Here is a 15,010-nt window from a genome sequence, read left to right on the forward strand (position 1 = left end):
AGAGAGAGAGATAGAGAGAGAGGGTGAGAGGGTAAGATCATCGGCGCCACCACCGTTCTAGTGACAGAAACATTAATGATAGTGCGTATGACTGTGGAAACATCTAAAAGCATTAGGGAACTCCTAATGTAAAATCTACTGATTGGCAACTCCTAATGTAAAAGCCATGAGTAGGCCTTTAACGGGGTTTCCAAAGGAACCCTAAGATATGGAATTTGAACCACCTGACCTTCAGTGGTACTTGGTGAGTATGTAGGCCTAAGTTTTTCTTCAACCTCTTTCCGATCATCATGGTGGGCTTAAGAGTGAGTTGTACAAATGTTCATGATTTGTGGTCGCTCTGGAAGCAAGGTTATCTGCTCAACGACCTCAGGTTACTAACTACGGATGTGACGGCCGTCAGCGAAACCAGGACTTCTGACGCAGCGATCTAACACCTATTTTCGACAATTTTAAGATTTACGCATCTTTCGGCTTGGAATGGGAAAAGGAGCGGCAGTGCTGTTTAGCAAAGGCCTGCATTTCGAGGTACAGCAGATCCTCCTGGGCCCGGATGGTAAGTTGATGGCCCTAGATGTAAGCAATAGCGAAGGTAGTGTTTTTAGATTTGTCGCTCTGTACATCCCAACTGTTTCACTAATGGTAACCACATCTAAATCAAGAAACCTGAGATCGTTGAGTAAGTGTCCTTGCTTCCAAGCTGATCCCAAGCCACGCACATTCACGCCCCAACTCTCATCATAGTCGTGCTAGTTGCAGAAAGAAAAAGAAATCGCTCACCTTGATTTTCGCGAATCCCGGAAGTTTCGGGCCTCTCTATTGGCAAATGTTTTTTAAAAGGCCCTCCCAAAAGCCTTTTGTCAATTGATTTTTTTAAATCCCACACTAATTAGGAATTTTTCGCTGAGTGTTTTTAAAAGTCTGAGGACATTTTAACTAATAATCTGTCCTTCGGAGTTTGAAGATGAAATCCTTAAATTCCTTTCCCTGTGTCGTAGTTTTGATTTTATTTTCATTTACAAAATCCATCAATTCACTGTTGCATTTGTTCACAAAGTGAAATTGATGGATACATTTCACCTAAAATTGAAAGTATTTTCTTGTTTTTGCAGTTTCATTATTGGCTGTTTCTATGTTTTCAAGTTATTGTTGAAGATGCTCCTGTTTTTGTAAAAGTTGTCGTTGTTATTTTTGTTGGAGTGGTTGCGAATTGGGTTGCAGTAGTGGTGTTTGACTTTCGTCTTGCTGTGTTCTTGAGCAAGTGTAAGTACTTTCCTCCCCTTTCGTCTCTTCCTCTTTGTCACAGTGATACATTATTCGGTCTGCTCTTCTCTCTCCATATCATTGCTGTTGATGTTGGTTTGGGAGGCAGGACATCCAGGTGAAGCTTGATTTCCGTGGTAGCCGGGAGTAGACTTCTTTGTATTGGTGTGGGCGAAGGAATCTTGAGCACGTTTCTCCATGATTTTGTGTTTGTGATGTTGGTAGCAGTGGGAGTTTTGTTTTCCTTGCTTGAGGGCAGAAAGCCTTTAAATGGTTCACATATATGGCATCTTGGTTTTCTACCCTCCATTAACACTGACAGGTGAGTACCATCCGGGAGGCCTATTAGGTTAGGTAGCTCTTCGATATAGGTTTGCATACATTGTAATGTTAGTTTCATACCTATACATGACCAGTTTTGTTGAGGTATTTTCTTTATCTCCAAGATAGTCACGTTGTCTTCCTCTATTCTTGCCAAGACGGCGGCCACTAACCATCTGGCGATGGATATTTCTGGCGATATTTCACGTTCATCACCACAGCTTTAGCAAGGTGTTAGCTGCAATAGCTTCAATCGTCCCAAATTTCTTTCCTCGGATGATGTGGGTCTTCTATTGTCACGCGCATTCAAAGCATTTCTGGATTTGGCTTTCAGAAGCATTTTTCATTCGGAGCGATTTTACTCCAATGCAGCAGTATGTAACCGAGTATCTTAAGATGTTTCCGATCACGTCGAGTGGAGAGTTTTGGGAAACTTTTCCTCCATTTCTTTGAAAGATTTTTTGGGCCAATTTCAATTCTTCTTCGTCGATGGGGAAATCTTCAAGATTTCTCGTAGCATTTACAAAAAAAATAAATAAAATAAAAAAAATCCTAATTCCAGGATCCCTTGCTGCTTTAGCGGCTGCAGCGGAGACTGTTGTGGCGTCTATGGCGGTAGTGATGTTCACGTTTCCTTTAAAATTTTCTCTGTTTATCTTTCCTTCTTTAACTTTCACTTCGTTATCATCGGTATTGCTGTTGACGTTGTTGTTGTCGTCATCGTCGCCGTCGTCTTCGTATGTTTTCTTTAATTGCTACTTCACTATTTCAGCATTGTTTAGAGACGAAGATGTATTCAACACGGTTTTCTTTTTCGCTGGCATGGTGGTCACATACTGTAGTCAATGGTATGCCAGTATTCACTTTTTTCTCCGACAAGGAACACATCCCGTCTTCGAACATTATAATGACTTCTTTATCGGCCATGTTTCAATATATATGGAAAATAAGAAAATATTTGTCTTCTCCATTAGTTGGCCCCCAAAAAAAAAAATTAATGCGCATCCCCTGCAAAACAGAATGCATTTCTAAGTAAAAATACTATTAGCGCAGTCCAGGCAATGTCACAAACAAGGTGGTGATAAAAAAAACGAAAGAACCGTGACTTAGAATTCCGAAAAAATTATGAACACTACTACAACTTACTGAGCTTCGAGTTACCGTGTCTCCCTAGTAGGGCGGCCATAAAAATTATACTTACTACTACTACTACTACTACGTTAACATTTCAACATCATGACCTACCCCTTGGCTGCCTTTAGAAGAAACCACTCTGTCGCATTCCGGATCGTCTCTGCTCTGAGTATAAATTACCCCGTATCTTCCACCAGTTTTTGAATTCCTCCTGCTGCTGCTGCTGCTGCTGCTGCTACTGCTACTGCTACTACTACTACTACTACTACTACTACGTTAACATTTTGTAGAATATGCTTCAAAGTTAATAATACCTGGGTTTTTTCTTACAAGAATACTATAGCTGTTGGAATTTATATTCTCACTCAATCTTAAAGTGCAAACACGACTATGAAGACATTAAAGATTCATTTTCAGCCGTAGGTTTCATACTTCGAAAAATTTGGGAGATATCAGTATCAGTCGATTAAACCAATTCCGGTATTGGTAAATTTTCTTTAATATTATTAATTCTGGAAGGATGAAAAGTGGAGTTAATGTCAGTTAACTTCAGATCCTAATGAAGAGTTAACTTCAGACGTAAATGGCCAAAGCTAAATACTGCAAGGATTTGCAATACACTGCAACAATTCTTTCAATTTAGTATCTTTTTTCTATGTCTCATCAAAAGGAAACAAAAAGAAATCAACAAATTCATTATAAATCTAAATTTATTTCATGAGGTATCAAAATTTTCGTCACGCAGCTGTAAAATGGTTCTTGACATAGATCCACTGCAATGCTGAGTTAGTGACCAATTCGCTGTTGTGTGTCAATATGTTTAACATCACGTCAAATTTTATGAGATTTAACGGTTTTGTGTGCTATTGATTAAATGGCTGTTCGACGAGGTAGTAGATTCAAGTTACTTTCTTGTACAACTAGGAAATATAAACAAATTAAACCAGAGGGATCTGTTTGGTACTGACTTCCTTATTAAGTAAATAGATTTAGTTATGAATGAGAAACGGATATTGATATTTTTATCAATATATTTCAATGTTTGAATTTATTAAAGATAAACGTACCTATTTTCTTACAAGAATACTATAGCTGTTGGAATTTATATTCTCACTCAATCTTAAAGTGCAAATACGACTATGAAGACATTAAAGATTCATTTTCAGCTGTAGATTTCATACTTCGAAAAATTTGGGAGATATCAGTATCAGTCGATTAAACCAATTTTTCCTTTCATCCTTTTGGCGTCAAGAATATAGAACTAATCCAATATTTTTTTTCCTTCTTGAAAAAATCGGCTTTTAGTGGGAGATACGATACACAAAGTTTAAAATGATGAAGATGTGCATGTATTAAATCTAGTCATATTTAATTAAATTTTCAAACAGAATCGAAACAAAAACAGCTACTTAACACATCTTTATGAGATTTATACATACCTTATTTCTTCTTCAATCTATTTTTTTTTACATGTAATGCTAGTAAATAAAGGAAGTACTTTATATTAAGTACATTATTTTGTCTTTTCTGCTTTAAAATATTGTATTATTGTCGTGGCACATCTAATTACACCTCGAGGTAAATCATTGTATTGCAACGCCCAGTTTGGGTATTATTACAAGATTATTAAAATTCGTAAAATAGAGAAGTTCATATATAGTAAAGAAAAGTAAATTTAGACATCAGAGAAGGTCAGTTTCCGAAGAAATAAAATACCTCTCCTAATTTCTCTGTCAAATTGGAGATAATGGATTAATCAACAAAGAGTTAATGACAGAGATTAGAAGATAGTTTAATCCGCCAAGTCTTTGGAAGAAAAGGATCGGATTTCTGAAGTCTGAGTGTCTGACTTGTAGAGCGGACAGTTTATAAGCAGACATATGCGATTTTGTTGAGTAGTACTTAACAGGGGCAACTATTGGTATAGTAGTTACTCAAAATATATGTTTAGATAAGAGTAAAGATTTTAAAAATATTTAAGCCATGAAATATAAGAGAAATTCAGTATAGTTACCACAAAGATCCAAACTCTACCCATTCCTTTTAATCTTAAACTGCACATAACTTCCAATAACAGATATGCATCACTATCATATGTTACTTTCATTCCTCATTCTAAGTTAGTCCTAAAAATGAAATCACTCCAAAGCTAACGAAGAACAAATTATGTTGGTACAGCAAAATCTAACCCTTACAATCTCTATAACTCCATTAGCAAACATTTGCATACACAACGCCTTCACAACTACTGCAATATCAATCTCTCATACTCCTTCAAACATATCTGTTACACAGCCCAACACTGCTACAACACCAAAGGACCACGAAAGAAATTTTGTAGGATTGATTGATTTGTTAAAAATAGCAGCCAAATGCCATTCAAATTGCATTCTCCATCTTAAAAAGATATTTTACACTTAAAACTAACAGTGAATGACGGAATACCTTAGATATCTGATCAAGGCTAACAGTGGTCAAAGCAACAACAATTTCAACACTACTCTGAAGAGAATATCCGTCCAGGGAAACACACACACACAATCCTGACCTGCAAGAAATAGTAGCCAAATTTTCCTCAAATCACACACTACCCTCATATACAAAGAAAGAATAAATAAGACAATTTAGCTATTCAGATACTGTATACATTCTCTGAAAATAATCTGGGTGGTCATTGTTTTGGGGCCAAACAACTCCAAGAACCACCTTAAACGCTCCCTAGATTTCACATTTGTCCTCGAGGAGTTCATCACTTGAACCGACAAGCATACAAAAATAGACTGGGCAAAAAAAGAAACACATGTCCCAACTGACAATAATTCATATTCAGGATGTATTAGTGCGAAGGCCCACCAAGTGGTGAAGGCTTCGTATATCAAGTGTAATAGATCTGTGACTTGCACTTACTCTTTCGATCAACTATTATAGATATGCTCATCGTATCTGATTTTAAAGTGAACTCCGCAAAAACAGAAACAGCATTTGATAAATGGCATCGTAAGGAAATCCTTCACATAATTCTTTCGGTAGCTTTTAACTTGTCTCTTCTAATTCTTAATTCATGTAGTTGGTAAAGTGTATCTGATATTTTAAACTTTAACAGAGTCTGTGTAACGTCAAATCTGGTGGATATTAAAAGAAATTGTTCTTTTCAGGGTGTCCTGAGGGATCGTATGGTTCTGGCTGTAAAGAGAGATGCACCTGTCCTTTTCGTTGGAATTGTGACAGAGTCAATGGAAAATGCCCCTATGGATGTCCAGCTGGTTACAAGGATGGCACTTGTAAAATAGGTAAAATAACGTTTGCTTTCTGTTGTCATTGTGTATTGCAATTGTTGCTCTTTTTAGTTATGTATTCTGAGATGCTAATACAAGATATAGCAAAGATTACCAACAAGGGTGACAGTACTGTGTGTGACATGGAACAGTGTACTAACAATGTACTTGCTTTTTCAACAAAATATAAAAAGAAGGGAGACAACAGGATATACAAACTAGAGAAACAACAGCCTAAGCTAACAACATAACAATGTATACTAACAAGGGGTACAGCAAGGGGTACATCACAGGGAACGGCAACTTGTGATGACAAGGGAAGTAATAACATGTATTGTCAACGTTGACTGCATAGTATACTAACATGGGCGAAGAACGTGTGCTAACAGGGAAGATAACAAAGTATGCAAGAGTCGCACAGTGTGTACTAAGGAGGGAGATGGCAGAAGATTGTGTGCCTGAAGACATCTAACTAATTGCTTGAAATAGTCGTCTGTCTTATACATTTTTAGATTTCTGTTGGTTAAAGTTTTTGACTTTACAAAGTTTTGGGTTGGTTGATTTACTAAGAAGCTAGTTTAGCTTGTTTAAGGTTTGATTTCGATGCAAAAAAAGTTTGGCAAATATCTTCTGTGAAAGTCCTGGTTTGATTCAAGCCTTGTGAATGAAACAAACCATCTGGAAGCTTCAGGAAAACTCTGTGAAATTTGCAAAAGAATATGTTTCTGTCTTCAGTTGGTGTCAACTATGATACCAGTAATATTATGTTACTGATATTTAAAAGGCAACAATAAATTCGTAAGTTAAAACGTGTTTCTTCTGGGTTTTTTTTCAGTATGCCCTAGAGGCACATATGGATATGACTGTAAGGACACCTGTCATTGTCGTTACAACGTATGCAACAAACAATATGGTACTTGTAAGTATGGATGTGCTGTTGGATATCGGGGTATAACCTGTCAAGCATGTGAGTATGAAACAACTGATTATACCATTGGAATTATGAAGTAATTTCAAAGTGAATATATTTAGTTCAAATCACTTATGGACGAATTTTATGTTAGGACTTCACCTGACGGAATTTATCTGGCCTTCTGTGATTGGCCTAGTGTAATTCTTTTCCTCATTTGACTGAAAATTACCCTGTCAACCTACTCTCTTTAGGATTTTCTTTTGAAGTATATTTTTTTGTTTCGCTTTCTAATTTGTCCTTGCGAAATCGACTCTTTTGTTGTTCCTGTAACAATAAAAGATATTATTTGACTCAGGTTCGTTCTTATTCTTGCTAGAATTTATGTGGGTAATAGGTTACTACCAGTAACTTTATATATCCTCAAGCTTTCGTTAATCTTTCAAGTGCTGAAAACCCTTCTGATAATCTTTCCTGTCCATAAGAGGCAAACTCTCTGTGGAAGCTCTTCAGGACATTCTATTCCAATCTCTTCCAACCATTCATCTATATCCTTACTCCCAGATCCTAATGCACCAATTATTGCAGACACAACCTTTACATATTTCATGCTCCAAATTCTCGCAATTTCAAATTTTAAAGGATTGGATTTTAAAATGTTTTTCTTCTTTCTTAACAATCCTGGAATCGAACGGACACGATGGATCAATTAGTAAGCAACTTCGCCTTTCCTTGTCTATTATTATTATATCTGGTTTATTATTTCCTAGCTTCTTATCTGTTTGAATGGGAAAATCCCATAAAATCTTGCTTTCTCCGACTCAAGCACCCTCTCAACCCAATGGTGATACCAAGTACTTTGAGCTTCAAATCCCCATTTCTGATGAAGCGCCCAGTGAAAAACTTGCAATACTTGGTCATGTCTCCATTTCGTATATTCTGTATGAGCCAACCTGGGATATTCTGCAACAATGTGCACCATTGTTTTATCTCAAATACCTCACACTTTACATTTTGCTGACACCTCCCCATACACATATTTTTTCAAATTATTTGTTTTTATTGCTTTATCTTCAGCTGCTTTAACAAGGCATTCTGTTTCTTTTTTTAAATGCCCTTTTGTTTTTAATGAAGCCCAGATTTTTGTTTCACGTACATCTTCAGTGGCTTTCAAATACTGACCATGCAGATTTTTTTTTCAATCTGTTTATAATGCTCTCTTTGAATATCATTTTCGTCTTTTCCTCCTATTTCCACATTTGACCACCTGCTCTCTATTCACTGTCTTTAGTATTTTCTGTGTGTTGTTCTATAGTAGCCTACTATATTTTAGCAGGCTTTGTCTGTGTTCTTTCAAGACCATACTTCTCATGCAATCTCTAGTGAACAAACTTAGCCCTGTTATCGTGCCTCTTTTTGTATTCCTTTTGTATCAGTTTGCTAAATTCACTCACAATATGTGAGATTATTTCGTTTTTTTGATGCCATAAACCCACAAAGGAGCGATTCACTGTTCTTGTCTATTTGGACCTTGGAGTAATTATTTCTCAGGGTTTGTTCCTGGGTACTACATATCAATGCCTATGTGCATCTCTGCTGTTCCACTGGCAGCTTGTCAGTTATTTTCAGCATGTCATACGCACAGTTAGTTACATTCCTGACATCAAATTCCAAATCAGTAGTAAGTAGGAGAATGGCCGGTAATTTTCCACTGCATTACATTTACTGGAGTCCTTTTTGGTAAAGAGCTGCTTTCCCTGTGGAATTGCATTTTGGGATTTATACCTTGTTGTTGATCATTTTATCCATTTGCATATCTATTCTTTTGTATAATTCTGGGAAATTTTCCAGCCATTACCTTTGAACCCCATCCGGGCCAGGACACTTCCAGTTTGAGATCATTGTTGTCTTCTCGGTCACCATTTCAGTTGATATTCGTATACTGCTCTGTTCCATTTAAATTTTCTCGGATCTTAATTCCTTCAAGCATCTTTCTGATGATTTCTTCCATTATCTCAGATGTTACTCTAAAAACTCCTACTTTCTTCAGCGTCCGGTTTCTCATTGCTGCTAACCTCTCCATCTGCTGATAAACCATTTTCTGATCCGGCTGGAACAATATATTGATTTTATGTTGTTAAATTCTGTGGTCAGATCCCTTGATTTTTGTAGCTCTGCAGGGCTATATTCAATCCCTTTTTCGTGATACTAAACCTACGTTCTAGTTTTGATATTTCTCCGTTTTGATTTCACCTTGTTTCTTTCTTTTCAGAGTGTTGATATGCTTTTGTGATTCATTCATTGACTACATTATCCTTCTTTTCTTCCAAGGCTCTTTTGTCTCATTTCCTCTCTTACGATTTGGTTCGAGGGCTACTTTTCTTCTTATATAGATGATACTAGTTTTAACCAATCTATCTGTAGCATTTATATTATCTTTCTTAGTTACTTTCAGTATTTTATTCATCTTCCGAGTCAACCCGCTGAGCAAAATTATACCACTTTCTTGAATTCATTTACTTCTATGTTCAAATTTTTCTGAATGATACTAGTGATATCTTCAATCATTACTGTATCCTCGTCGCTCAATCCTTCGATATTCTCAAAACTTAAGCCAGCACCATTCTCCAGAGCAACTTCATTCAATACAACTCGTCAACATTTTCTGTAACAATACAACTTCACTCACAGTGTTTTCAATCGTCTCCGTCTTCTTAATCTCATCAAACTCTAATGCTGTTAACCATTCTTTCTTCCTTATTATCCTTGCTTGGTCATGTAGACTCTCTCTGAAATATCATTCTAAAATAACATTCTATGGCAGCTATTTTCATCACCTTAGACCATTTTGTCTTGGCAACCATATAATGACGACCGGGCCTGTGCTACTCACCCACAAGGCAAGAGCCCGTCACCTGAAGTTTCGTCCACATTTACGCTGTTGTTTGTATTAATACTTTTATCCATTACTCTCATACAAAGGAAAGTGATTTAACAACCAGCAGTATTTTCATTCGAGACACTTTCTCTAGAGGGTTTGTATCAAAAAAATCATCGGGGCCTCTCTACCCTTTAAAAGTTTAAGTAAGCAATCTTGCATTGTACACCAACCCAGTACTCTGAGCGGTAATGATCTAATCGGATGCACAACTAATGAAAAGTTGCTGTGTAGGTGACCGCTGACTCCCCTGAGTTCATCTACTCTTCAACAGGCCTTGTATTTCATCCTGAAGGGTTAGCAAATAGAAAGAAAAATACACTCTCCACAGAGCAGGTTCTGTGGAGTTGCTGGTTTAGTCGCCAACGATTCGACACTTGTGATTCAGTTGAGATAACAAAAACAACAACAACAATTATCTTTTCTAGTAAAGGCACAAGGCCTGAAGTTTTGGGGAGGGGACTAGTCGAATACATCGACCCCAGTGTTCCGCTGGTTCTTAATTTATCAACCCTGAAAGCAGGAAAGGCAAAGTCGATCTCGACGGAATTTGAACTCAGAATGTAACGATGGGTGAAATACTATTAAGCATTTCGTCCAACGTGCTAACGACTCTACCAGCTAGCCGCCTTAACAAAAATTCCCAGGAGTGAAAATGTCAAATATAAAAATATAAAACATTGGAATGAACAAGAATGACACTAAACATTGTACACGAGGGTAGATGTGGACTATCGGAGCCTTGATTAGCAACTCACCTAGTGATGGTGTCACAATAAAAATACTGGTGGTTGCACAATCTTACAAATGGTACCTCTAAATGAGTGATGTCAAAATTAAATAATAACCACAACTGCACTAACAGGACTGGAACTGTAAACGGTAAAGATGTCGCGCTCGGCAGGCAGGGAGTATCTGGTCAAGTTCCGGCAGATTGTCATCAAGCTATTGGTCAGGACCAAAGTCGCAGTCAAAAGTGCAAAGTAAAAAGAATGAAATGGGGGAAAAGAAGTAAACTAAATAGTAATCGAATACTGGCTGAGAAGTGAGCCAAATAAAAGAGGCTTCATGAATCAAATGAAGAGAATATGGGATGAAGAAAGGAGGCTTTGAAGCATCCGCCCTGTGACTGATAGACTAAATAAGAGTAATATGTGGGGACGACTGGGTTATGGCAGTAGAGATTGAAGAAATTCAGAGAAACATAATAATAAATTAGCAGAAGGAGAGTGAAACAACGGTAGCAGAGAGCGGTAATGAAAGGGTAAAACAGGAAGAATATGAAACGGATGGAAGAATTGACACAAAAAAAAGCCAAATTAATAAAAAAAATGATGATAAATGCAAAGGTTTCGAATAGCATAGACTGTTCCAATAAAATAGAAGGCATCTATATGAGGAAACAGAGGGACGCCAACACTAAGAACTGACTTGAGATGCGGAAGAAAGTAAAGAATTTGGAGGAAGACTGTAGAAAAAGCCGGCGAGATATAAAGAAAGTGCGGAGTGGCTAACAAAACTAGAAAGGGTGTTTTGTTCAACATCCTTAAACAACCTTTATTCAGAGACCTTTTGAGCGGGATGGGTTACTCGACCAGTAGAAAATTCTAATTGTGCCCCACCTGCAAGGTCATGCGCTGTTTATCTTGATATGAGATCACCATGTTGCGCACATATAGTTGTGATGCATGTGCCTGGTGTACCCTTATCAGACGGGTAGTGATGTTGGGTATACTGGGCTTCGTATATTTTACCCCAGTGTCACTTTGATGGTATGCACTGCTCTCTCACTCAATAATAATAATAATAATAATAATAATGATAATGATAATAATAATAATAATAATGATAATAAAGTCAAAACTCATGTAGGACCAGAGAAAATATTAACAATAGTAAAAAAAAGATAATAATAATATTAGTGATGATGATGATGATGATGATGATAATAATAAAGTCAAACTCATGTGGGACCAGAGAAAATATTAACAATAGTAAAAAAAGGATAATAATAATGTTAGTAATAATAATAATAATAATAATAAATGCCGTGATGCAGTACCAGGCAGCTGCTCTCATGGCTTCTGATCTTAACTGATTGGAAGTGTTTTCATGTACATTGTTTTGTCTTGGTATAAAAGATGGGCTACAGCAAATATTCTGCTCAATACCACAGATTTGCTTGTCAGTTGTTTGACCTTAACCAGTTGAGCATGTCCCTTAGTGGCTGACGATATGTGCATCTCTGATCACGAGCAGAAGTAGTTGGGGAGCATCATAGCCATGTGTTGAGAGGGATTCTTTGGGGTTTGAATAATTCACCTCTGGAAACATGGGTGGTTCTTTCAACATACTTAAACAACCCTTATTCAGGGACCTTTTGAGCGGGATGGGCTACTCAACCTGAAGAAAATTCTAACTGGGCCCCACCTGCAAGGTCATGTGCTGTTTATCTTGATATGAGATCACCATGTCACGCATATATGGTTGTGATGCATGTGCCTGGTGTACCCTTCGTATATTTTACCCCAGTGTCACTTTGATGGCATGCACTGCTCTCTCACTCAATAATAATAATAATAATAATAATAATAATAATAATAATAATAATAATAATAATGAAAATTTGACAGGAAAATCCGCAAGCTATTGACTTGTAATAAGATGCACCATCCAAAGGCAGATGTGGATCGTCTTTACCTTCCCAGAGCTCAGGGAGGTCGAGGTTTGATCCAGCTTGAACTTACATACAAAACGACCACAATCGGACTGGCCAAATACCTTGAAGCAACCAACGATTGGATGCTAAGACTTGTTGAAAAACATGAAAGGCCTAAAAAACTTCACTCTATTCTCAAAGAGAGCAAAAAATTCGCTGCTGATCCCTTAGATACCCACCAGATTGAGCAGGGTGAAGGAAATGCACCAACTACAGCTGTAATTAAATAAAATTAATTGCAAAGACAAAAGCACATGAAAATTTAGCTAGCAGATGGGAACAGAAACCTTTCCATGGCAAGTATGTGGCCCGTAGCAAACAAGCTGATGTCCACCAGAAACACACGCACCAATGGTTACGAAGTTCAGGGCTAAAAGCAGAGAGTGAAGGTTTCATATTGGCTGCTGAAGACCAAAGGTTTTTTACCCGGAACTACCAAGCCAATGTGATGAAAAATGGAGCTGACCCAAAATGCCGATTCTGTAACGATGAGATTGAAACAATAGACCACCTAATCTCAGGGTGTAGAGTCTTAGCACCTGCAGAATATAAAGCAAGACATGACAGAGTCGGCCAGTATTTACACTGGACAATATGTCAGCATTACAAAATCAAAACCGCTGACGAATTGTATAAACATCATCCTGAAGCTGTGACTGAGGGAGAAAATGTGTTGATTCTATGGGTCTTCCCCATGCAGACCGACACGACTATAAAGGAATAAATGGAGAATGTACAGATGAAAAGTTGATACCAGATAACAATGAAAGTCAAAGATGTTCGAGTGACATCTGGAGCAAAGATAAGGAGCACGAAAAGGATGCTGAATGGTTATGGTTGCAAGAACTGAAACAAACAGTAGTCTGTCCAAAACAGACAGGACTAGTCATTTTAGTTCGGAATCAGATGGAGTTCAAGGCTACTGGATCAAATGATTTGGTGAATGTCATGCACGAATAGCTGCACAAATCAACACCTTGTTAAATGCCGACCAAGTAACACCAGAGTGGTTGACATTGGGTAGGACAGTGCTGTGCTTGAAAAACATTCGAAAAAGGCAATACGGTACACAACTACTGGCCGATATCTTGTTTGCCACTTACGTGGAAATTATTAACTGGAATACTCGCAGAGTCAATGTACGAACATCTGGAAAAAAATTTGGAGTCCTGCCACATGAGCAGAAGGGTTGCTAGCGTAAGTGCAGAGGTACCAAGGATCAACTCCTGATAGACAAAACTGTTCTTAGAGACTGTAAGAGGAGGAAAAGTAACTTAGCCATGTCACGGACCGACAATAGTAAGGCGTACGATATGATCCAACATTCTTGGATTATGGAATGTATGAACCTATTTGGTATTGCATCGAATGTTGAGCGATTGCTTGGAAAAAGTATGGTGAATTGGAGGACGGACCTGGCAGCATACGAAAGAAGTTTAGGGAAAGTAGAAATCAGAAAGGCATCTTCCAAGAGGACTGCCTGTCTCCATCGATCTTTGTACTGTGCTTGATTTCACTAACACTGATTCTCAGGAAAGCAAAAGCTGGGTATGTATTCAAAAGCCAGCAACAAATAGTCAACCACTTGTTATTCATGGATGACCTCAAACTTTATGGTAAAGATGAAGCCCAAGTCAGTTCCCTCGTTGATACGATGTACTAGCAAGTTGAGCGATTGCTGAGAGATTTGGCTTTCTTATTTGTTTGTATATCATTGCTTTTGTTGTTGCTGATAATGTTATTTGCATTTGGGTAAACTCAGATCGAGAAGGCAGTCCCATGTTATTCAACCACTACTACTGCTGTTGTTTATATTCTGATGAATCCTGACTGATTAGAAAGATCTACGGTTATAGATATTCCACCCGTGGCCATCTTAAGAGATATTTAGGTCTCCATTGTTTAATGTTTCTTGTTTGTAGTCTAACAGGGTATTGTTTGAGGAAGATTTGGTCGCTGTTACTAGCAGATCAATCGAAAATATTGAGGCGCCGTAGTTGGTTAAACGATTTCCTATTATGGTTGTCTTGGTCATCAGTCATTCATTGATTTTTTGCCATCTTTTCAATTATGAAACGAGTTCTTTACTGTTTTACGCAATAAAAGGTATAATACGTTTGTTTCACAGTCTGCGCGAGAGGCGAGTATGGACAATATTGCACCAAAACATGTAGATGTTCTGGTTATGACAACTGCAACCCGATTTATGGCACATGTCCTAGAGGCTGTGCATCTGGATACAGGGGTTACGACTGTCAGCAAAGTAAGTATACGTCTATACTAATAATCAAACTATTTCCCCACAACTCACACACATGATCTGTTCTTAACTTTAATTAAGTGGGATACAAGTGCATAAACTCATTAAAAATTTTTTTTCTGTTTGATATTGAGATGTCTTACTTAAAATTTTGATTGTTATAATCTAAGCTTAACAATGTCTATCTCAC

General features: G+C 37.5%; 1 protein-coding gene across 1 annotated transcript in view; it reads left to right on the forward strand.

Annotated features, from left to right (window-relative positions):
* Positions 1-208: 208 nt before the first annotated feature.
* Positions 209-15,010, forward strand: part of LOC115219450 — a 124,954-nt gene continuing 110,152 nt past the window's right edge. The window contains exons 1-4 of the mRNA XM_036509407.1: positions 209-244; positions 1,113-1,263; positions 5,874-5,981; positions 14,701-14,823. Coding sequence (XP_036365300.1) covers positions 209-244; positions 1,113-1,263; positions 5,874-5,981; positions 14,701-14,823 — 418 coding nt within the window. The remainder of the gene's footprint in view (positions 245-1,112; positions 1,264-5,873; positions 5,982-14,700; positions 14,824-15,010) is intronic.

This window comes from Octopus sinensis, linkage group LG14, assembly GCF_006345805.1.
Source record: "Octopus sinensis linkage group LG14, ASM634580v1, whole genome shotgun sequence".
Classification (NCBI taxonomy): domain Eukaryota; kingdom Metazoa; phylum Mollusca; class Cephalopoda; order Octopoda; family Octopodidae; genus Octopus; species Octopus sinensis.